Raw genomic sequence first — 25,641 nt, 5'->3', positions numbered from 1 at the left:
TTGTGTGAATTATTAAAATAATTATCAATTGTTCTGTACATTTACTGTCATCCAACGCTTATTATCATTTGAAGTTTATAATTTTCATGATGTGTTTTAGTGGTTTTGCAATCATTCAGTCAATCATGTTCCTTTATTAATATGTCATTCAAGTTTCCAACTCAGTCGGGTTTGGTTAATAAAAGATACACTTCGTCCTTACTAATTTATTCTACTTTGGTTAAGCTGTTTTTCTAGTCATCTTATAATATAAATCAATAATAGTTATATGGATATGTCGCTGTTGTTCTAACGAAGAACTTCCCTTTGGCCCTGCAAAAAAAAAAAAAAAATTTAAATACACCCACATACATACATACATGATAATATAACATTCAGTTGATATAATAATTTAATGAAGACTCTTTCATTAATGGTGAAAACCAGTTGGTTATATTGTATCAGTGCCACGGACGAGTTAACTCGCGGGTTCTTGTAATCGTCGTAACTTCTTAATTAACTATTTGTGTATATTTTCTAAACAATATTCATGATTTTAGTGTGAAAATATTCACGATAACTCGAGAAACATGTTGAAAATTAATAACATGAACATCTGAAGATTTTTTGCCTTTACAATTTATATTTCATTTTGAATTCAATATTATTTTATTGATTTATTACATCTCTCAGTTCTTATGTTTGAAAATAAGCAGATTGACTCGCAGTGTATTTAATTTGTTTGTTTTTTATCGGGCACAATGGTTTTGCATCCAAATTCTGTCATCATCATCGGCATTACAACCCAATGTTAGTCTTGGCCGCCTGCAAAAAATGTGTCCATTTCCCTCTGTCTGCCGCGAAGCTCCCTCCACCGCCTTAGCCTCAGAGATCCAATATCTTTCTACACAGTCAAACCACTACAGCCTAGATATTTCAAGCCTCCTTTTATTTTCTGATCTGTTGAAGAAGAGACTCTTCAGTGGTTGGGTGTATTCCATTCTTGAGACATGGCCTGCCCAATGGAGCTCCCCATTTTCACATGTGAAACGAAAAGGAGTTCATCGTACAATATGGATAGTTCGTATTCGTACCTTCTGCACATAGACTCAGAAGACTCTCTATTAGCTTAACCTAATACATACTACCAAATAATAACACAATCCCACCTGTTTTTCAAAATTTGGATTTTAAGTTTCTCCATGAAGTCAATTCAATCTCAGTAAACCGACATACAATGAATCTCGTGAACCGAAATCAGAGAATTCAGCTAAGAGTGGGAATAAACGATTTCAGTATAAAATTAATTTGACACAGAACAAAATTATCAGGTAACAAACCCAGAGGATAAAGTGTATATTTGACAAGTACAGTGAAACGAAATGTAATGTTTGCTAATTTAAAAGTAGAAGCAAGCCAATTGCAAAAAAATGTAATATTCACATGTAAACATGAATGTATAACACATGTAAAAATATGATTGATAATCCACATGTAAAATTTTGTCTAATGATTATTTTTAATATGCTTTCATCACCTTATTAAAAATACTTTTTTATAATAATGTACCAGCCACATTCCACGGTTGTAGGTTATTATAAAAGGGAGTCACAAGTCTAAAAAAGTTTGGGAAACCGTGGATTACAAAGATCTTCTACATTTTTATGTAGCAAATTTCAGGACATCCTCCGAGACTGTCCCAATATGTCAATTGAAAGGCAAGACCTTCCCAAAAATATTGCGACTGCATTGATTTCTACTTGGGCAACTTCTTAACGTTGAAAGCGTCCAAAGACAGATATCAAGGTTGCTTTTCACCAAGACTTGACTGTAATAGCTTAAATGACAATGGGAATTACGCACTTTTCTACTTACTGGGGACTTGCTGCAAATCCCATATATGTAAATGGTCCTTTGAGATCCTTACTTTGGCGTTTGGTGCAAGACTTACTCGAACCACAAAATTCACTCGGATACGCTTGCGGTCTCAATATAGATTCAGCATACAATTGGTAGGAACGCCAATGACTGCAGAAAACTAAAATCATGTTAAAAAATTTGTGGTGATATCTGTAAAATTATTTCACTATAATTTTCTCAACGGTGGTCCCTTAATGTTCATCAATATTCTTATGTTTTAAAATTACATATGCTACAAAAATGATAATTCAAACAACAAAAATTTGCAGTTTTTAGGAGCAACTCTAAATCTCGTCGAATCTAAAAGGAATTTCAATAATAACATAGTACTGAAAATAGTCACATATTAAAATTTCTCGTTTGAGTTGCTTATTTCATATCATATCCGCTAAGTCGATTTGACAAATATGGTGCTTTTGTAGGTTTTTTTTTATTTAACTTCAACTACAGTACTCTCTCAGTAATCCGCCACCCCAAAAACCAGACAAGTGTCCAATTAGTGAAAGCAGCGGATTATAGTGCATACATACAAAATATGGTAAAAATTAAAACAGGTATTTCGTAAAAAGTTTTGAGAAATTTGTACTAGCAAATTACGGTTTTATTTATAATCAAAATCAAGTATTTACTAAATTATACATATTTATTCACTAAAAATAAAACAGTAAATCACCAGTTGTTCAGTGAGGCAGATATTCTTGAATGGCTTAGGATTCCTGGCTTTCCCTATGACCAAAAGCTTCAGTTTGTGTGTTCCGGTTTCATTGGAGCATGGCATAATTGTGATGCGGTCCTTGGGCACTTTCCTCCCTGGTACATTATTACTTTCTTCACGATGAATGTACGTTTTACGAGGGAGAAGTTTCCAAAATAAACCCGTCTCATCTGCGTTATATACTTGTACGCGGCGGAATACTGAATTTGACAATCGAATACCGGCAAATTATAGAGCTTGATTTTGTGCTTAGTAAAAATAATGGCAGATGATAGTAGTTATCGGATAATCGAGCGGCGGATTACTTAGAGTGTACTGTACTTTAATTTAATGAATTTTGAATGACACGACAAATGACATGAAGAGGTTTCTTAACAGTTTCTTCCGTGAGAAGTTGGCCATTTACTCAACTTGTCGAATTTGCTCAACACTAGACACAGAATTCTAAACTGCGGCTCACGGACACAGAATCGAATATTCCGTCACTCATAAAATTTATATTATATCACTTAATTGTCATAATGTGTATTGAATTTCAAGTATACTTATTATAGTAGATATTAATACTCACCCTTTTCCAGAAGTAACATCCTAGGTAAAAGATATTCTAATTCGCATCCTGGTTGTGGACTTAATCCACCATTAACATAATAATCTGCATGACCCATAGCTGCTTGTATACCTGAATTAAAAAAAATGCAATCATAAAAAATGATCATAACTTCATTGGTTTAATTAAATATTTGTATTAACGGTAAGTAATGTCATATTAATTTCATAATAGTATATTTATTCTCAGTTTTATGTTTTTATTTCCTGCAATTTACAACTGAAATACATATCGTCGGCTTACTATGCAAACCTTCTATGTCTATTTTAGAAAAAAGTTCAAGAGAGAGTCAAAACGAATTATTTATTACAATAATTATTTTATAATTAAAAAAGTTTTAAATTTATGGTATATCAAAAAAGAGTGCACTTGAAATAATATTGTAGAAAAAACTTTTTTATTTATAAAAGAAATGTAATAAATAATACGTTTTAACTCTCTCCTGAACTTTTTTCTAAAACAGACATAGAAGGTTTGCATAGTAAGCCGACGATATTCAAAATTCAATTAAAAATAAAATCTATTTAAACACATTCAATTATGTATATATTATGTACACCATTGATATACTACTGGATGAATCATATGCTTCTTAAAATGACGCCCGATTTTCAGCGACTCGGCCAGTGTTAAAACTTACTGTTTTAATATCAGCGGACTTAACTCGATATAAGCTCACTTAATATTTGTCTCGAAAACGACCTGGCAATAATTATGAGTAAGCCCAATCTAGCTTGCATCTCACTCTAACTAATAGTCAGCGCATGACGACTTGCTCTGTCCGCTCAGACATGAATTTTTGGTAGCTTGCAAGCTTTGGGTTGCAGAATCCATAGGGTCGCTATTCCAAGAACGCAAATTTAGTTTTACAGCCAGGGCAATACGGGTGAAATTCGGAAATCCATGTTAACGGTCTTAACGCATTATACCTACAAGGAAATATTATATGACGATATTCGTAATATCTTTTTTTGTGGTACATTTTTAAAATGACACTTGTATGGGAACTCCTCATCTAGTAGTATATCAATGATGTACAGGAATGCACATTAAAACTTTAAGTTACAGACGCGTTATCGCATTTATTTTTATAAATACACCAGCAGTAAACGTATCGACGCATATTGTGCGCATTTCTTTTTTATAGACACTACTACAGTTTTACAAGGTCAAGTTTATACAAATGCACTTGGTGAGTGATCTTTTACTTTTTTTACATTAATCAGCTTGGGACATATGATCTATTTAGATCACACATGGTCAAAAGAAAAGAAAGAAGCGTGGGAAGAAGAGATTTTTGTCAATCTCCATTTTGGCTCAAATGTTACAGTCGCTTCTTTCGTTCTTATTGTTTACATAATTTTTACATTTAGTGTATTAAGTTGTTTTGTGTTGTTGTTTTGTTTACATCCATTCAAATAATGTGTCAGCAAAGAAAAACATTATCAGAACATTCTCGAAAAGATGAATGAACAAGTTGGCTCATTCCCAACAAACGAAGATGCTATGAAGTACTTCGAGGGCGTAAAAAGCTATTTCACTAGCATTGATGACACACGTGAATGAAACCTTCAAATTAATTTATAATATGCACCAAACCAATTTGAATGGTTTTTTAATATCCTTTTTTCAATACCTTCCATTTACATTTTTTTGCTATTTAAACCCTTCAAAACACATAAAATCGGGGTTTCATTATGTATCAGTAACATATTAACAGAAGTGAATAATATAATAGTTGTTGCAATAATTTATACCTACCCATGGATGTAGTGCTTCATATATTTACCACCAATACTCATGCGCTCAAAGGCTGTAATAATCCATATTATGTAAATGTGTCATATTTTTGTGTAGAAAATCGTAACGTCTACTACTAAAATTTTATTTACTATAGGTTTTTGTTCAGGTTTTAATTAAATTTTAAAAACTATCATAACACCGTCTTTTGGCTATGATCGTTTTTAGCTATGATATTATGGTATGTTGACATTTTTATGTACCTATTCATCAATGATAATATAATATTATTATTTATTATCTTCTCAAGTCGCGTAAGTATGCCCAATAAGTACAATTGCACCATTTTTAGGATCCCCATAGTCTACTTCCAAAAGCTACTCTTTCGCCATTGGTTTATATTATATACTTTACCAAATCCACCAGCATCCGTGTGGATAATGTCAACAAAATCTGCATCATTTCTGTCCAAACGTTTACTCAAGGGTAACTTTGCAAAGAGCGGGAACGCGGGATCGAGTCCAGTTATTCGAGCTGGTCTTGTACTTAGTGCGCCCCCGGTCACTCCTGCTGTTTGTCCTCCAAGGCTCAATCCAATCAAATGGAGCATATTTGGCTTCAACCCCCTAAAATCGAAAATATGTTACTTTACCACAATTGGAAACATCGATATAAGGCTGAGTTTTCAATTATAAAATCCTGAACATTGAATATGTGTTTTAGGATAAAGTGCGGATAGATAGGCCACATTAACTTTTTAGGCTATGTAATTCGTAATCTTATTAATATGTATTTTTAAAAATCATTTGTCATGTCCGAAGACTAGGTAATACAGTAATAATATTCCTGATATCTTTATTAGGCAAAAAAATATGTCATTTTTAAAATTAGTCGGTTCATATTCAAGAAAATATTTGGACATGTTTTATTTTGCATAATTTATCACCAGCCACAAGATCAATAATTTAACTGGCTACTGTATAACTCGACTCGATATGAGACTTAAACCAAAAGTAACACCACAGTCGTCTGGCAGTAAGTTTACGAATTATTCATTGTGGGGCATCTATCCTCCTAAGGCATCTGACCACCCTTTACCCTATCAGAATATAAATCTTCAGCCATGGTCAACCTCATTGGTCATCCCTCGTATACATTATAAAAAATTGTTATAAAAGATTATTTCAAACAAATCATTCTTAATAAAAACGTTTGGCAATTGTGCCGCAGATGCCCGCATGAGCTTTTATGATTTTTTTTAACGAAAACAGTTTATTCCATATAGGTAGACAATTATAAATATTAATTAACTTTTTCTGTCGGCGCGGATGCTTTTCGATCGAATAATTGTTAATTTAAAATTTGAAATTTTCATACATTTTGATGCATCATTATCACAAACTAAGATTATATTAGGTTGGGGTATGTTAGGTTTGGTCTAAAAAGAAAGTTATAAAATCATCTGCGGCATATTTACCAAACGTTTTGTTGGTAAGATAAATTATTTACAAATTGAAATCTTTACAGCTAAAGTTGTCAATTTAAATTACCTTGCGTAAAGAAATTCAATAAATTTTGCCGCATACAGCCCTGTAATAAACGTGTTGCTCACTGCGGTTGGATACCACGGTCCTGCATAGAGCCTTTGAGCGGATACTAATATTACATTATATCCACCCCTTATTATATAGCCTGGAACAATTAACGATTGTATTAGTAGTAAAAGTAAATTGCCATGTTAAAGACTACCAACTGTGTCATTGTGGATGCATCATATTAGATATAGATTTATTTAGAGTTTTGCAATAAGTTATCTTTAATTTAAATACAATTCTTTTAAATTCAGTTAAAAATTCACACACTATGTTGAAAGCACTTCAAAATATCACATTAGTAAAATTTCACATACAAAATTTCGTTACATTCTCACTGATTTATTTTGCATTATAATTTATCACAATCACCGTATTTGTGTTTATTTATACTACCTAAACAGGACAATTTCTTATAATACAAAGAGTTCCGTGACAAATTTGGTAGCTGTTATCAAATCTGGCCGACATGCCACCGTATTTGGAATAATCTACGGCATTGCAGTTAACGTGCGTCGACGAAGGTCTTATTTGATTCCAATTACATCCGATTAGAATCACCAATTAGATAAAACAAATCCAACTGGTGATTCTAATCGGATGCAATTGGAATCAAATAAGACCATGCGTCGACGCACGTCTACTGCAATGCCGTGTGTGTAGCCTAAACCACATCGGAGCACATTATGGCATGGCCGCCACATCCTGAAGCGGTCCCCCAGGCTACGATCTTTGGCGAGCCCCCCTACCTATCGCTAAGTGTTTTCTTTGGTATATCTTAATACATCCATTTGAATTGTGGAGTTGTCGAGTATCATACACAATTAAAAATTGTATTGTACAAGAACATAATTTTAAATAATAACGTTATTGAAGGATTTTTTTTTATTAAGTATTAGAGCATATTTGTGATGTGTGTTTATCTCACTTATCTGTTTGACTCGCCACGCCGGGCCCCCAGGCTAGAGCCCTGTCAGCCCCCCCTTGTGGGGGCCATGCAGTATGGTGTATGTCCGAATCAGATATCAGGTAGTTAAGTACTTAAGTTTTGTTAAAGAGCATTTTTTTTGAAAACACTTAATGTATTGGACAACTTAATGTTTTGTTTAATTGAAAAAATTGGCAAATTTCAGAATAATTTTCTACCTTATCTGTGAATAATTTTGAGCGCTCTGGAGCACCATGATCAACCACTGTGACTAAGGGCACCAGTAATAAATTAAATTCCGGACAATCTTGTACGATCATAATGATAGATTCCCAAACTTGTGTGACCGTTTTCTCCAGGTGATGACGCTTAAATTTTAACTACATTATTGCCCTTATCGCTGACACTACGAACGGTGTCAAAATCAGATACGAATTTACTTCCGAATGTCCAATCACCGATCGACAATTCTCAGACAAGCTAAACTAGTAGTTCTCAAACGATATTCTGAAACGTAAATATTTCATTTGATTCTGAGATGACAATTTTTGATTAGTAAATAAACTAAACAAACACCACAAAATATTTATACACAAAGCGCGCCGTGAGACGAAAAATGAAAACCACTAACATGGTGTACTTTTCCTTCACTAATCAAACATAATTGTGAGCCACCGGTTCGAATCCTACATTTTTTGACAAATTCACGTGGTGGTTGGATCTAAAGCAGTTGGGTGTCAACTTGTGGCCCGTGTAGCAGTGAGAAAATAAAAATAATATCAAATGCTGCCGCTAGATGTGCTAATTTCGCAAATTGAGATTCGATATTGGCTCAAGATTTTAAAAAGCACCGTGTGCTTTTTGCTGCTTTTGTAACGCCATTCTCCGTAGACGTCAATTTATTACCGGGAAATTTACAAATGAAACATTGTGAAATATGTTGCGATGAACAGTTAAAGGAGAAATTTCATCAGGTTGGTTTGGAAGAGTTTTACAAAACATATTTGGATAAGGAGAAATATCCTGCATTTTTCAAACATGCTCTAATGATGACTTCACTATTTGGAAACACTTTGAACAGCTTTTTATTCGGATGAAGCATATCAAATCCCGTGTGTTAACACGAATCACTGATGTGCATTTGGAAAACTGTTTGCGTGTAGGAACAACCTCACTCAATATCGATATTGATGCACTTAGTTCTGCCACACAAAATTAGGCTTCTCACTAAAATTTGTAATTTTTATATTATTTTTTATTATTTAAAAAGTCTAATCTAATAAATATTATGTTTGATTGTCATTTTTGTTTTATTTTATTAATATATATAATTCTTTTTTGTTTTGTATAATAAAAAAACGGTTCTGCGGCCCGGTAGGAAATCTCATTTTTAGAATCTGGCCCGGCTGCAGAAAAGATTGGCCACCTATGATCTACTAAAGCATGGACCTAATTTGAGCAAATGGCTAATATCCATTTCTCGTAACCCTCTTCGTGAGCCGACGAAGATCCACATTGGATTGTAAAGCCAAAATATATTTTTTTTATGGGGCTCCATTTGAAATGAATTTGCAATCTCACCCTGTCTGATACGTAACGCACTGTCGGAGGTGGAGCTTTCAAAGAATGCATGAAAGAATATGACGGTAGGTAGTGAGAAATCAATATAGGACTTAGACAATAGGTTGTCATCTCCAACTTTCAAATCCTGTGCCTGTAGCGGGTTATATCTGGAAAATAAAAATATGTCTTTATTAGGTATTAATTATTATACCTCCACACTTACGGCTTGTTGATTGTCATTGGATTGGTATTGACAAACTTTTCACTGTGGTACTGTTATATTTTGAAACATATCCTTTAACTAATGTTCTTATACTTAACTAGATATCTCTATTCATACTATACTTACCATTCAAAATGCCAAATTGGTGGTATTATATGGTAGTATTTTTCATATATAAACTAAACCTTTATTGACAAATTGTTAATCATGTATGAAGCAATTCCAGCAACATTTTTAATCCCAGAATTTCAAACCCTGATATATGCATGTGTTTAAGTAATAATTCAGAAGTAAAATAATTGAATAACCTATTTTTTTATTCAATAAATAATTCAGAAGATTTGAGAATATAAGGTTCTTTACTTGGAATCACGTCAAAAATATACCCATTAGAAAAAATCAGAAACAAGACTCGAATCTGAATCCATCGAATTCCAACCAATGTGCTCTATTACCAATTTAGCCATCTGCGCCCTAACTAATTACGACCAAAATATTTAACTGTCAGGCAATTGAAACGCTTCTTAAATTTCGTTAATATTGGCTGCTGGCTTTTGCGTTAAAGATAATTTTTAGGAAAATCGATGTTTTTTTTTTAAATAAATATAAAATACAATAAAACTATGTACACTAATCAAGCCGAAATTTTCCAGCAATTGTGCGTCCGAGGCATATTAAATTTCGTTAATATTAGCGACAATCTTTCGTAACCTTCAATCGAGGTATTAACAATACTTTGATTTTTAGGTGACATTAGGATCTCTCCAAACTTTGACCTATTTGCATTTGTTTTTTGACAACTGAGAAGAATGTAGAATATATTTTCACGTTTTTTTAGATTTATTAGTGTTGAAAATACGTAATTTTATATTTTCGGAGAGATAATTATCACTTATGATTATTACATAATTTTTCTCATTAAAACGATTATTGCTATACAATATTTATTATAATTAATTATCTTTACAGCTGAGTACATAGTTCATTGTATGATTTTGTGAGTAGGTGTGTATTTTCTTGTTTTTTGACTTCTGCGTGTCTTCGGTGTTCAGATTTCTTAATGCTGGTAATGTTGATTTAGTTTAGATTATTCGTAAAGATTTCTTCAATGCCAGAAAAATACAACATCTCATACAAAATTGATAACATTATTATAATCTTTAACGTATATATTATAAAAGTCAGAAGTTGTAAATAATAATGAAACAATGATTCGCGTTCGTTTATAGGTACATTATAATAATTGTGACAGAAATAAAAATATTTATAATGGGTAAGTTTATTATGTTAATAGAAGAGGGTAGATTTTTCTCACATTCTTGATGTTAGAAACACGTTACAATTATTAATTGTGCTCTGAACAACTGTTGTATGTTTAACGAATGCAGGAAATTTTTGAAGGGAAAGTGCTTTCCCACAATGTATCACAACATAGAAGAATGATAAATAAATTGATTTACAAAAACTGAAAATATTCTCACGGTTGAAAAGTAATCGGAGAGTGTAAATTATTTGCATGCAATAATATTATGAACAAAGATAATGACATGTTGCAGTTACATTCTGTAACTTTGAGATTAATTACTTTCTGACTTTCCTGATTTTTGCATATGTCCAGGATGTCATAGCAAAAGAAAAAGTATCAATATCAATTAATGATCCTTATAATTTTATTGTCTATCACATTTTTTCTCAATATCCACATTATCTGTATCGCTGAAACTGCATTTTCAAAAACATAGAATTCGAAATCCATAACAAGATATAAAACGTTAAATGTGTCCATAATATAAAACTTACATTACTAGCGTAAACAGTGATTCCGAACCGGATCCGTGAGACGTGTCAGGGTGTATGGTACATGTCTATTGGATTGGGATGATATTATTTTCCACAAGTCCACAATTCAATGATTATTATTATGGTGAGCGATGTTTTTGTTTTTCAAGTGGTTAATTTCTTTTTTCCATTATATCGTCTTTTTGCATTATAACAATATGCCCATTTTTATCAGCTAGTAAACCTTTAATTGCAATCAATAGGGACATATGGGGATTTAATTGTTTCATTTTAATCAATCGATTTCAGTAAGTTATTAATTTTTTCGTATAAATTTGGAAGCTACGTATTGTGTGAAATTACCCAATTTATAGAATATGTACCTATTTGTTGTTACTCTCGTTTTCTAGTTTGTGGAAATAGACTTCTAAATTATGAATGTGTCATATTACTATGTACATAATATAATACTTATATATTTATAAATCGAACACTTCATACCGCTTTCTACATAATGATAATACCTGAACCGTCTTGACTATGAGAAGACTTTTGCAAAATGGCAGTACGTACTTGGTAAACAGCTCGAACGTGATATCTTTTGCAAGATTGGGGCTTTTGCACTTCGTGAGATCCACTGGGTACAGCTGGAGATATGCATCCTCGAATAAAATACCAGGAGGTCCTGTGGAGATTTGTCAATTAATATCCCGCCATATTAATTCATGTAAACATAACATTATATGTTTTAAATCTATTTACAATAAACAATCTAATCCTCGTGACGAACGAGTGCAGCAAATTCACTTCAGAAATCGAACATCGCGGGTTCGAATCTCGCAAATGCACCTGTTGTTTTTTATAATGTGTTTGCAGTCTCGGCCGGTTTGGCATTTTGTCATGATTTATAGTGACTTACACGTATTTTCTAATCCACACGCATGATATCGATAATTTTACCCCTAAAACGCCGTCTATTATATTTTTAAACTATATAGGTATTTACCATCTTGAATTGTGTGCATGTTTATTGTTATATCAGCCATCGCCATACAGTGCGAAAACGAGATCTGTGACATTGTGTTATTGTATTGTTTTTTTTATTTAATAAAATAATAATTATTTTCTTAGTACTTTATTTTGTCCCGGTTTGGATTATGATAAGCTTAGTTATGATGCTCTTCTGGAGTCAGCCATGGTCCATATAAGATTGTAGACTGTAGAGCCAATACTGATTGCAACAGACAGTCTTATACATCCATTGATGTGTCAAATAAATAATAATCATAAAATTGTAACGTAGGCAGTGTAATGAAACCTTTTAGTTGCGTAATTTCAATAGTTAAATAATTACGAAGAAAGTTTCGATACACTCTAGTTGTTGACTATTTTACAGGTTACGCATAAAATTACTTCATATGCAACATTTTATATGACTTTATTGTATAACACGATATAATATACTGAGATAAAACTAATCATTGGAACTAGTGGTGGCATGTCAAATTAATATGCAATTGTGCATTCCGACTATAAGTGTAATGTATTATATAACGTATACAATATATTTAATGTTTTAGCACTCGTTAAATTTGCTTTATCAATAGGTACTAATTGAAGTATTGCACATGTTTTTTTTTACCACGCTGGAACTTATGTTCGCATAACAAACCAGAAGTTGTCTAATCATAGGAAAATCGCAGATAGTAGTTTAGCTGGTTGCAGTATCCCCCCGATCGAGTAGTTATTTAGCATACTCCAATAATTATTATTGGCATATTTTCAAGCTAGACAATTATATAAAATAGAAACCCTAGCGGCGTTAACGTGTTTTATGTTATATGTTCTGTCATACTAATGAAGATAAGAATTAATAGTATTTTAGTTACTTCTGCTATGTGCAGTAAAGTTGCAACTAAGCAATTTGATACATACAACGTTTTTTCTATTATTTCGATGACAGATATCCAAAAGGCTTGTTAGGCACGTATGACAATAATAAAGCACGCAATATACGACATAGTTATCAGTCGTCCATAAATTATTGTGTCACACGTCTTTGTGTAATGTTGAACACCCCTCAGCGTCACATTTCATCACAAAATAATTTACATCCTGTCCAATTTACACCACATTTTGGAACGTTAACCCCACCGTTATAAAATAAACGTAAACATTATTTAAATTCATTATAAATGTAATCTCTGAATATTTTGTTGCTAGATAAAAATAAGTTTATTTGTACCAAATAATGTATCAAGTGCAATTGATAAGAAGTAATTTAGAACTAATCTCACTATTATCCAACGCCTACACACATTGTTTTGTTTGCGTAATGCTAAATCGTGATTGTAAATACTGTTTATAATAGGTTTTCCGAAAAACACAGAATATACCCGCAAAGCAATATACATCTTGTACCTATTGACCGTTAAGTATACACACCTTACTAATTTTTGAAGAAACATAAAATCTAACCAGTGCCAAACTAGGTTTTCTTTCAATCTTCGGGGGAAAGATTGAAATTATCGCATGCATAATAATTATTCAAAATTGCACAACATAGTGTATATACCTATCTACGTAAGCCACTGGTGCCAATCAATAACTGTCGGTCGTTTAACTATTATATAAAAAAATATTGACAAATGAATTGACTTGGGTACATACAACTAATACAGTATAACCTCGTTTTTACGTGCCCTGTATTCACGTTTTCCCGGCAATTGCGTGTATTTTTTTCGGTCCCGATGTATTTCAGTACATTTAAGGGGACGCTCTACAGAAATGCCCTTGAGCATTGAAAATATGATATTTTTATATGTGGTCCGATATAGCTGGTCTACTAGTAATATTAAAAAGTCGCCGCCGATACGTGGGTCAAAAGTAATGGTCAATAAATTAAATTTAAAACAAACAAACTCACTTCAGCTTAGTGAGTATGGGGTGACCAAAAAATAATTTCTTTTAATATACTTGTTACTAAATGTTACTAAATTCAATATGTTAATCAGCTTTTTGGTGGGAAGTATTACAACCAATATGGTGGATATTGTGACGTTTTTAAACTTAGAGTTTAGTTTAGTAGTTTAGAAACTTAGAAATAGATTAATAACTTTTTAACCTGAAATTGTACGAGAACTAAACATACAAAGGATTTTGAAACACATTATCTACCTACATTTTTATTTCATGTGCTATCCAAAAAACATAATTAATGAATAGTTTTTATTTTTAATGTGTAAGACCTACATAATTATTTTAAAAAAAATAGCTAAGTATTGTTTAATTCTAATGCATATTTAAAAAAAAACGTACAATATATCTAGTGATGTACCCGAGTTTAGAGACACTTTTACAAACTAGTAACGCAATTACTTTTATAATATAATATGTACTAGTGAAACAATAGGTAGGTACCATTATTGTATTTTGTTGGTTGAGTAAAGCCAATGCACGAAATATTTTTTTTTTTTTTTTTTTTTTTTTTTTCGACCATGTCCGATCCTGATAGGATCATATGGGCCTCCACAGAGTGGAGGTTTGTATTGACAGATTTTGTTTTTTACGAGAAATGGATGTCAGCCACTTGCTCAACCTATTAGGTCCATACCCTGACACACACAAATTGAAAAACAATTTTTGTACTTGCCAGACCCAGGATTCGAACCTGGGACCCACGGCTTTGTAGTCCAACGCTTATGCCGCGCGGCCACCGTGGGCGTAAATTTATAACGCCTAAAAATAAATATTATCGTATAGGCACCCCATATACTGTTATTATTTTTCACATTGTTTTACATTACGCCGGCTGGCAAGAGCGTTCACGGCACCTAATAAATCATTGCAAAGAATTGCTCTAGCGACAATTATTATTATTAAGTTTTTAAAATAAAATCTTCGATGACCAGGGATTTTGTTGTAAATTTCATTTAAAATGACGTGCTACTCGCTCTGTGGACTCTCTTCGAATGAAATATGAATCACACTGGGTCCTGTTTTTTTCTTTCCCGCGATTTACGTCGAAAATATTCAAAATATGCGAGTTACGCCCGCTTCTGAAGAACTATCTGATGAAGACGAGGTTGATATTCCAAAAAATTCCAAAGCAATGAGGTTCATCGAGGGTTTAAAAACCTACTTTACAAACTTTGCTGATATCCAAGATGACACTTTTAAATGTTTATATAGTCTTGAAAGAGAATTACATAACAAAAAAACAAAAATGCAACAAACTAATATACATATGTACATGATTTTTTCAATAAAAATTTTAATTGAATGTTGTTTTTTAATAAAACGTTATTTTTTTAGAAACATAAAATTTTAATGTTCTTTTTTTCAATACCCCCCTTTTACATTTTCCCTCCAATTAGGTTTTTTTTTTCAGTCCCTTAAAAAACGTAAAATAGGGGTTATACTGTACATATAAATAAGTAATTACTTAATATCAAATCAATGCACTGCATCTGCTGATTGCGATAGTTATATAATAATATAAATATTATAATGTTGAGAAATTTTCATTGTCACTGTCGTGGTAAACAGGTAGACACAGCATTGATTAGTTGATTCAATACAAAAAATAGTTGTGTCATTTCTAACATTAAGTTTTGAGTCAAAAACATTATTTTATTATATTATTTACATGGTAACTCTGACTCCTTACTTAAGATACATTTTATCTCACAATTGTATTATACTGCCAACAATTTAAATTCCAGTATGTTTCACTTGAATGATCACGACATTAAATGTCAATCTTTTTTTATTTTACTCACACCTACAGCCGTAAAAAATATTAATTCATATAAGCTGAAGGCTTTTTATGTCTTCAATTTTGTCTAAAAACCATGCACACATCTGAACCAAATAGCATACTACATTACTAGTAACAAAACGTTACATCATTTTGTATTCATCTTATTAAAATTAATAATGTTGGTTAAAACCCTTTCAATGCTAAACAAAGATATATCGTTGTTCATAATAACAGCGAAAAATGCTAAACAACGATCGTTGTTGAGGACATACTATTTGAAATGGTAAATTATTTCTCAAATTTCTTACAGCGCCATTATAAACTGGATTTTTATTTTATTTATTTTGCACATTTATTTACTTTTTAACATTTATTTTGTGGGTTAGAATTGATGATGTAAATTAAAGTTATTTATAGATGGGAAAATCGAAATAGTTACACCTCGTTATAAAACTTCTAATTTCAATAAAACGATAAAATTGATTACACGCAAGAGTGGATCATTAGTGTTATCAAACTTTAGGCTGAATTACTCTAAAATGGGTTCTATTTTTATTACTAGTGTTGTTATTAGTATATTGAAATAAATAAATACAATTATATATGCGATACATGCAATAAAAAAGTAAGGTAAGGGAAGGTAATTAATAATATCATATTTTGTCGTAAACAGTATAAATGGTAGCTTTCTCACAGGGAATTTGAAAAATACCATAGCAGTCAACCAAAAATTAATGTATATGTTATGTTATAAGTTATAATATACATACGACTCTTATTAAGTAAAATAACATATTTTCGTCCCACATGTTTGAAACCATCCATGTGAAATTTAATGCTAACTTCATCCATCATAATAAATAATATTATGGTTAACAACTAAATCTCATAATTTATTCACACTGTGTAATAATATTTTACCGCAGTATTACCACAATAAATATAAAAAATAATAATAAGTTAGTGTTACACTTACCCGGTAGTATTGCCAGCAAACAAGCTAGGGAGAAATGGCTGAATGACATTTTGGTATAATAATGATTGTATTACGAGTATTATCTTGATGGTTGCTTGTAATTTTCATTTCATAATATGTAGTTTCCTCTCTCTTAACTCCTGTTACATTCTTTGATTTCCATCGACAATATTTTCTTCTTCGTCTATTGATTTCTCTCTCTCTCTCTCTTTCTCTTTGGATTACCTATGCATCCATGTTCGAAATTTGAATCAACTATGAAAAGAAACAACTTTCTTGTCTATAGTGACCTTGTGTCCTATAATATTTGATATCATTATTCGGTTGTCTCGTATATGTAGGTACTCAGTTACTGCATTCCATCAATTTAAGTACCTAGGTACCTAATAAATAATAATTACATATAATATATGTTGCTATGCGTGCGCCCATGTGGTATTAGATAACCTTTGGCGATTTTGGTTGGTTTTTTTTCGAAAATCTGTACTTGTAAAATATAATGAATATACATTAACTCTGTACAAACGTTAAAACGAATATCGTAGTTTTACCATGGGCATCTGGGCATCTAGTGACAAAATACGAAAGATGCAAATCAATAGAATTTCCACTGATTAGTAGTATTATGAATAATGCGCTCAAGATCGCCGAGCGGTAACGTGTCTGCATATTATAATGTCGTGGGTCCTGAGCTCGAATTTCGGGTCTAGCTTATTTTTTAATTTGTATTTGGACCCAGAGTATGGAGCTAATGGATTGAGCAAGTGGCTAACATCCATGTTTCGTAAAAACAAAAATATTCTAATACAACCTCCACTCCGTGGGGTCCCATATGATCGTATGTATAAATAATGTTAATAAAGAAATATTAAAATGAATAATAAGTCGAAGATAAACATGCAATTTACAAAAAAAAAACTGTAATGAAATGTACGTTCATCTTATTTACATATTCTTATGATTATTTTTAAAATTAAAACTTAGTTGCCAAGTTCTTTCGAAAAATGCGATAAATTTTTGAATAATTGATATACTTAATTTATTTTTAATTTTTGAAACTTAAATTTTTATAGAAAATAAATACATAACTTGAAATCCGATATTGGATTGGGTTTGCAATACCGGTATCCCAGTATTTTTCGATACCTACCGGTTTTAAAAATCAGCCAATACCGATATACCTATTCGGTATCGAAGGTAGAAACAAAACGTATTAATTAACATAAAAGGTTTAACAGGACTATACTTTTATTAGTGTTTAATTTTACTTAAGGGATAAATGTAAATAAATTGTGTAAAAATAAGGTAAAAAGTGCAATAAACCAATAAAACATTAGGGGGCACATACACACCTAATAATAACACTTCATAATATAAATTTATTGAAAGATTACTCGAAGAAAGTGCCAATAGTTCAATTAGTAGGTATTTGTAAACATCACCATCTTTACCATATCTTACCTTTACCTATTTTTGAAGGTTTATATTTGTACCTATTTAGATATTTTTGCTATAAAATATTATTTCAAAAAAAAATATATATATGTATATAAGTATATTATTATTAGTATACTTTTTTTTCATACATTTCACGAATACCGTTATTGGTAGTTTCATTCTGTATTACAATCCCTAGACAGCTTGTCCAATTCGATTAGAATGACCACGCGACATTTTTTGAATAGTGGAATCATTTTTTAATGGTAAAACCAGATCAACTCATTATTTATCTTGCCGCCTTATAGGTATCTAAGTTTGGCGCCCAATTGCACTACATCTCCGTATTCTATGCTAACGTATGAGATCAACAATGCCCACGCCGCGTATCCATGATAATATTATTATTTATGCACAATGCTGATCAAGTGGTCAATAATAATGCATCACAATCTAAATACATATCTCAGACTTGAGTTTATCGACTTCGTTGGTCTTTTTTATTAGCATTGACAAAATCTGCTGTAATGTAAAAACATAATCACGCAATGAGATAAGATTCAGTTAAGTTAATTAACTGTTTTTTTACTATTAACCTTACAGGTATCTCGCTTCTATTATTCTCATTTAAAATTGATAGGAAATTCGTATACTTAATATTGAAGTTGATAGTCTTGGGAGATATCTAAAAAATCTTTTTATTATCCTCGAAAGGCTCAATCGAAACACTGTTATAGGCAGGGAACACAGAATTAATGGGAACTGAAATACCAAACGGGTGTAAATTAACAGACAACCGATCCCGAGTGTGGAACAATATGGGATAAACTTAAACACGTGTCAAGAATACGCCATTCTAAGCTTGCCTTTCGTTCTGACAACTTCTCTCGGTTTATGCATTGACGCTCATTCAATTTTGTTGTATTTGAAGGTTGCAACACACTATTTTTTTTCGACCATGTCCGATGCTAAAAAGATCATATGGGCTTCCACAGAGTAAAGGTTTGTATTAACAGATTTTGTTTTTTACGAGAAATAGATGTCAGCCACTTGCTCAATCCATTAGCTCCATACTCTGGGTTCAAATTCAATTTTAAAAAATAAGCTAGACCCGAAATTCGAACTCAGGACTCACGACATTATAATATGCAGACACGTTATCGCTCGGCGATCATGGGCGCATTATTCATAATACTACTAAACAGTGTAAATTGTATTGATTTGCATCTTTCGTATTTTGTCACGAGATGCCCATACTATTGCACGTACATAATATTGTGTGTTTCATTTTCGTAGGACACTCATTCATTCAAAATCCTGCTTCAAAATGTAATGTATTGGGGTATAGCCTATCTGAATTCTATTCACTAACTAATCTTTCTGTGGTTTTAGATTTAGGCCATTCTTCTTGAAATAATCTAGAAAGAATAATGTGATGATGAAACATAGTCGTACAAGTAAACAGTATTCACCCCAGTATACAAAAATGTAATATTTTTTTATCTATAGGTATATTTATATTGAATTGGTAAGTACTAGCGATAGCCCGTGAATTCGACTCCGTGAAATTCGGACAGATAAACAGAATGAAGAAATGGACTGATTCGATTTGGGTTTTTTTCTTAGTGTGCACCCGCCTACCCGCACCTCACTCAATCGATGCTATCATACCATATTACGGTCGTACTCGCGATGATTTTTAGCAAATGCGTTTGGTATATGACATTTAGACATACCCGCACCTCACCTCAGTACTGCTATCTGATCACTTTTCAAAGTGCGTTATTTTCGAGAAGTTTTATTTTATTAAAAAACTATTTTTTTGTTTAATTTGAGATATCGAATAATTGAGTGTTCAAAATCAACGATATAAATTAAATCTCAGTTTAGTAGCAGAAATGTTGTGATATAGATATATTATATATATATCATAACTTTTCTGTTACCTATAATAACTTTTTTTTGTTTTCTTCATTATGAAGGTTCCTAGATAATAATGATGCGTTCATCATACTATTACTCTGAAATATATATTACGTAATTACTAATTATTGGGTTCTCAAACACGCGATAATAATAAACTTACACTTTTAGAATATAATATAAGGTGCTCTGAAGCTATTATGTTCGCCGGTGTTGTTATTTAATGTTGTGTTTTTTTTTTACATCAAAAAATCATCTCGTGTAACGTCATGCGAGACAAATAAATTATTGCTGTGATAGTGTGATGGTTCCACATAATATGCAATACAGAAAACTAGTGCAAAGGATTTTTTTTATTAACAAATATAATTAATACAAAAAGTAACTGAGGGCTTGTACCTACACTTGATTGCATTTGAATTTAAATTCTAATTGATTTAAGCTTTGTTCTATTCTATTTTAGTTGCGTCGATAGCGAATATAGAAATCTTGTATACTTACATAAATCCAAAACAAATTTTTACTAGATACAATTTGCGTTTCAAAAAGATAACACAAAACACTATAGATAAGTACAAAATAACAAGAATTCTTAGTATTTATGAGATTTGCATTCTGTTCCATTGTATGGATACGATTTAAGATAGGATGTAATTTCGGATTGTTTATACGTGTTATGGGTACAAGAATCTTACACGGTACCTAGAGATTTTGATTTCTTGATTTTTTTTCATTTCTCGAGATTCGAGAAGTCTCGATATAAATATTATTTGTTTTCTGGAGAATTTTAGATTGGTTTTGATTTCTCGATAAATTTAACAAATTCCGTTCAGAATCAGAAGTTAAGGGCCTAGTGATAATTTTTCGGTGAAATTAAAATTCTCGAAATTTCGGAAAATTAATATCTCGAGAATTACACGAGGCGAGGTTTATCGATCACAACCTCTACAGTCTATACTCTATCTACAATTCTACATGGAGGTAAATATTCAATCGGAGGTAAGTATTCAATAAAAATTATTTTTATTTTGCTAAAGTGAGATTTGTGATTTTTATAAGGTAGACTGTAGACCGACGATGTTTTACCGAAAGACGATATCGATTTAAATAGAACAATAAAAACTTGAATCGATTAGAATTTTTTAAATATACATTGCTTCGATAATCCAGATGAGAATCGATATATCAGCAGTAAGTACCTATTGCGTGAAAAAAACTTTATTTGTATTTAGCGTGAGTATTGAAGCGTTTCCTAATATGGACATTATGATTGTAATAAGTATTGCAAAATAATCAAATCTTTGCAATTTGTTCCTCTCATCTTGATTTCAAAATAAATAACATGTTGCCTAATAATATTTTTATTCCTCGTAAATAATAATTTGTGTAAACCGTATTAATTTGACGAAGTTAACTTGTATTTTTGTCAGACAACGCTACTTTTACATCTCGCAAAATATTATTACTATAGTAGTGCCAGCCAATGCTTAATGGCAGTATGCCATTAAATTACTAATGGACGCAGCGTATGAAAAAACAAAAGGACACCAGTAAACAACCTTGACCATAGTCATCTAGTCCTGCTCTTTCATATGACATCTTTCGAATGACAGATACATTCTTATGAATGTGGCTGAAATTTGAACTACGCGTTTATGTCTTTTAGCATTGCAATAATTGTGATTATTGTATATTTTCTTTAATGTCTTTCACGTTATCAGGTAACGTGTTCGTGTAATATTGATGTTTTGTATGAGACTATCCGAAAATATATTGACGAACTCGGCAAGTTCAATTTGAACAGACACTGGTACATTATTCTACCGTCTTCCTTTATGCATCTGCATAATGTTGTGATACGGTTTATTAAACATTGTCCGCGCATAAAAACGAGATGATACTAATCATAATATCAGTAAAGTTAGTCGCATGTATTGAATTCAACTATGGTTACGGAGAGAATAGAGAGGACAGCTGGACTACGGGACGGCTGGGCGACAGACAACTGGTCGCCGCACACAATACGAGAAATACACATACGTTACAATTCGAACCAGTAAATCTACTATAACTTCATAATGCTTATAATAAAGTGAGGTTTATGTTTATTGCGGACTCGTGTATTCTATGGTGTGCTTTTTCATTTAAATATTGCAGTAAATTGCAGTGACATTGTGCAATCATATTTACTAATTAGCTGATGTCGATATAGTGTAACACTTGAACATATCGAAGATTGTACAATATTTGGTGGTACTTATCAGTACTGCGAAGTTTTTTTTGATAGTGGTCGATATATTGAAGGTTTGTGCAATATATTATGGCAATCGAAAGTTAATTAAATTATGAGACCAATTTCTAAATATTGGAATGAGAAAACACACCATATACTACACCAGTTTTTGCAACAAGTATAAACCTCCTTGTATGGTATGTCGATAAGATGCTTTATATTAGACTTTTTGTATAGGTACATGCTGGTTCAAATCGTAACGTACCTACGTGTATTTGTTGCCGTATTAATCTGTGCGGTATCCAGTTGTCCACCATCCAGTTGTCCTGGCGTCCAGTCGGCGCCGCCGAATCGTCCTAAATCCACTTACGGCGTGCCACTAAACTTAAACTAGTGTTACTATAGGTGCCTAAATAAACTGTGGACAGAAGATTGCCATGCTAATGTGTTTCAAGGCCTGACCGGATTAGAAATTAGAATCATCAGAAATGGCATCTGAAGTATAGATTTTACGATTTAATGTATCGAATACTTCGTTAATGACCCACATGTCCTATTAACGCCAAAATTTGTGGTACTTTTGTAAGTTTGGTCTGAACAATATGTAGACTTTGTAGGAAATATGCACCCATAATATGTCATTAGTATGTCCTATCTTTTCTTATCCTAAAATTAAATATGTCATTGTATTAAATATTAAGTACCTAACTTAATAGGTACCATACAATTTATTTTTGTAAACGTGGTCGTTTGAAATTGAGAATAAAGCCATATTTTGGGTTATCAGATGCCTGTGGTTTTAAAATTATTCTTTTGTCAACACGTGCATTATACCTTTAGTTTTGTTAAAAATGCCATATAACAAATATCGGTATATTATAATGACATATACATCCTTTCTGCAAAGTTAACAGATCTGTTCAGACTTCGAAATTCGACTGACGCGCATGGGCCCTTAATTCTTACATTTTACACAGGAAGATAAGAATTACCGGTATAGGTAAACACCTTAATTCAAACCGTTGGTACTTTTTTTCTCTTTATAATAAAGGTATTTATTCAAAGTCAACTGTCTGAAAACCTATGCCTCTGAATTAATTCATGTTCGCTTAGAATAAAATTATCAAAAATAGTTTCACATAATTTTGTTTTTATGTAATATGTAAATGACATCGACCGGTCTATCGCGGATATACTGAACTAGATTGAGAGTTTTTAATTAAGTATCTAAAAATAGTATTTTCCCATCAAAATTTAACACAATATGTAGGTATTACAAAATGTTCTTTGTGATAATTAATGATTTAATATCACCTTCTGTTAGTGATAAGAATCTTCATTAACAGTAACATACAAAATATTGTTCCAATGGTAAATTACTACGTACCCAGTTAAAAAAAATAACTCAGTCATAACCCGTTTAATAATTTATTGTATGAATCTATGAGTCAATATCAAGTTTAAAATTTCTTATAAATGGTATCTAGTAAATATCCGTAGGTTAATAATTTAATTTGTATTTTTCTTGCACAAGTGAACTTGTAGCATTTTATATTTCAAAGTTCGTCTAGGTAACTTAATTGAGTATTTGTAATAAAAATATATATAAGTATATATTTATTAGACAATAATTATATCCACCACACGTGCATTTTAATCGGCGAAATTTGCTCTAGGCGAAATACTAAATATCTTTACCAAATCTCACACCTAATATTCAATGCATATGACGACTAATATTGTCGTAAGTACGTACGTACCTAAATTATAATTAAAATAAAATTATTTGAAATATTATTGAGAGAGAAAATAGTACACTCAAATACATAGTTATGAAATATGACGTGAACGTCGGCATTGCTATTTTTTGTTACGTATAACAAAAGTTACCATCAAATACCGGTATCATGATAGTGTACGCGAACGCACCGCGGAATTTTGAAGCTGTCATAATTCATAATAATATTGAATGGATCCAAAAAGTGGAAGAAGGCCTTCTTCGACATTAATAAGTTATAAAATATCACTTCACACTTATTAAAGAATCGTTTTGTGTTGAAATTCACAATTATTATTACAATGAAGATGGTAGTTAAATGTTGTGTTGTTTTGATGGTTTTATACAATGACTTACGGGGTGGAATTTGGTGATCTTATAAAACGTTAATTCTAAGACCGTATAAAGACGATATTTTTCTTTCACACTAGTATTATTAAAGATCAGATAAAATTTATACTCGTACATGCAACTAACTCTTCAAACACCACGAAATATAAATTCATTTCACTCTCAAAAAAGCCGAAATAGTTTTATTCACTCATAATTATCCACATGCCGTATTCTAACGTATACCTATTTCTTGACTTCAATGAATTAATTCCAGCGTTAACGTGTTTTTTTTTGTATATTAGTTACCATCTGTTTTTGTTAATAATGTTTTTACGGTCACTCGTGCTTTTATTCGGCGACTAGTTTTCGACTATCACTATAATTGCAGCGAATGTTAGACGCGAGTCTCTTGCCAGATGAACAATCGACTACTGCCTGACAGAGCACCCGCGAATAGATTCTGTTAATCCACCTCGCGGATTTCCCACTCCCAACTCAACCCTCGCTTCGTAAACACATTTGGAAATTTTCAGTGAAAATGCGCTACCCGTTGGGTGAAAATCGGTCATGCGAAATTCTACATGGATACCAATAATTTTATTATTGCACAACCCTTTTTCAATTCTATGATGCAGAACATTATCGCGGAATATGTAAATATATTAAATTGTATAATACTTATATGTAGGTATCTTTATTACACAATTAGTGCAACGTAAGTACTGTTACGCTATAAATCCTCACATACCTAAATATCTACGTTATTTACAATTTCATTTCCTATTTTAATGAAAATCCTTACCATGTTTAAAATCCAGGTAGGTACATTTTTACCAGATTTCCGTATATTTTTATTATACGTTAATATATAGATAATTATTAAACAATATATCAGTAATAAAATCTATTATGTGATTTAATTGCTACCAATCATAATGAAAGATTAGATTTAGTTTTCCGCGTTTTGTCGATTGCGAAAAAATCTCTTTAATAAAATTACTAGCAATTAATAGCAAATATTACCAGATCCTTACCTCCTCTCAATATTATCGTACGTCCTCTCCCTGTCTTCATCTCTCTCATACGTTTACGTGTATGTTCTGTCTTTGTTGTGGTGTTTCCGGCTCCACCCTGGCAGAGTCATGGTTGAG

General features: G+C 31.8%; 2 protein-coding genes across 4 annotated transcripts in view; one reads left to right on the top strand and one right to left on the bottom strand.

Moving 5' to 3' along the window:
• The window catches only part of Adar (Adenosine deaminase acting on RNA), a 46,701-nt gene that overhangs the window by 14,100 nt on the left and 6,960 nt on the right, over positions 1-25,641 (top strand). The window lies entirely within an intron of this gene.
• LOC147066089 (pancreatic triacylglycerol lipase-like) lies at positions 194-24,927 on the bottom strand. Of its 3 annotated transcripts, none has more exons than XM_085955659.1 (9): positions 24,797-24,927; positions 16,788-17,170; positions 11,623-11,734; positions 9,066-9,214; positions 6,515-6,656; positions 5,379-5,590; positions 3,186-3,296; positions 1,855-2,017; positions 194-312 (listed from the first exon to the last, which is right to left on the bottom strand). In XM_085955659.1, the coding sequence occupies exons 2-9, from the start codon at positions 16,834-16,836 to the stop codon at positions 255-257; spliced, it is 996 nt and encodes a 331-aa protein (XP_085811785.1). In that variant the 5' UTR covers positions 16,837-17,170; positions 24,797-24,927; the 3' UTR covers positions 194-254. The 3 variants fall into 3 exon arrangements, with proteins under 3 accessions (XP_085811785.1, XP_085811786.1, XP_085811787.1); XM_085955660.1 differs by having other exon boundaries at positions 24,734-24,923; XM_085955661.1 differs by having other exon boundaries at positions 16,788-17,085; positions 24,797-24,923.

This window comes from Rhyacophila brunnea, unplaced genomic scaffold (genome assembly GCF_057557595.1).
Source record: "Rhyacophila brunnea isolate RB1 unplaced genomic scaffold, BYU_Rbru_1.0 scaffold_5, whole genome shotgun sequence".
In the NCBI taxonomy this organism is placed as follows: domain Eukaryota; kingdom Metazoa; phylum Arthropoda; class Insecta; order Trichoptera; family Rhyacophilidae; genus Rhyacophila; species Rhyacophila brunnea.
This window is presented reverse-complemented; position numbering and strand designations above follow the sequence as displayed.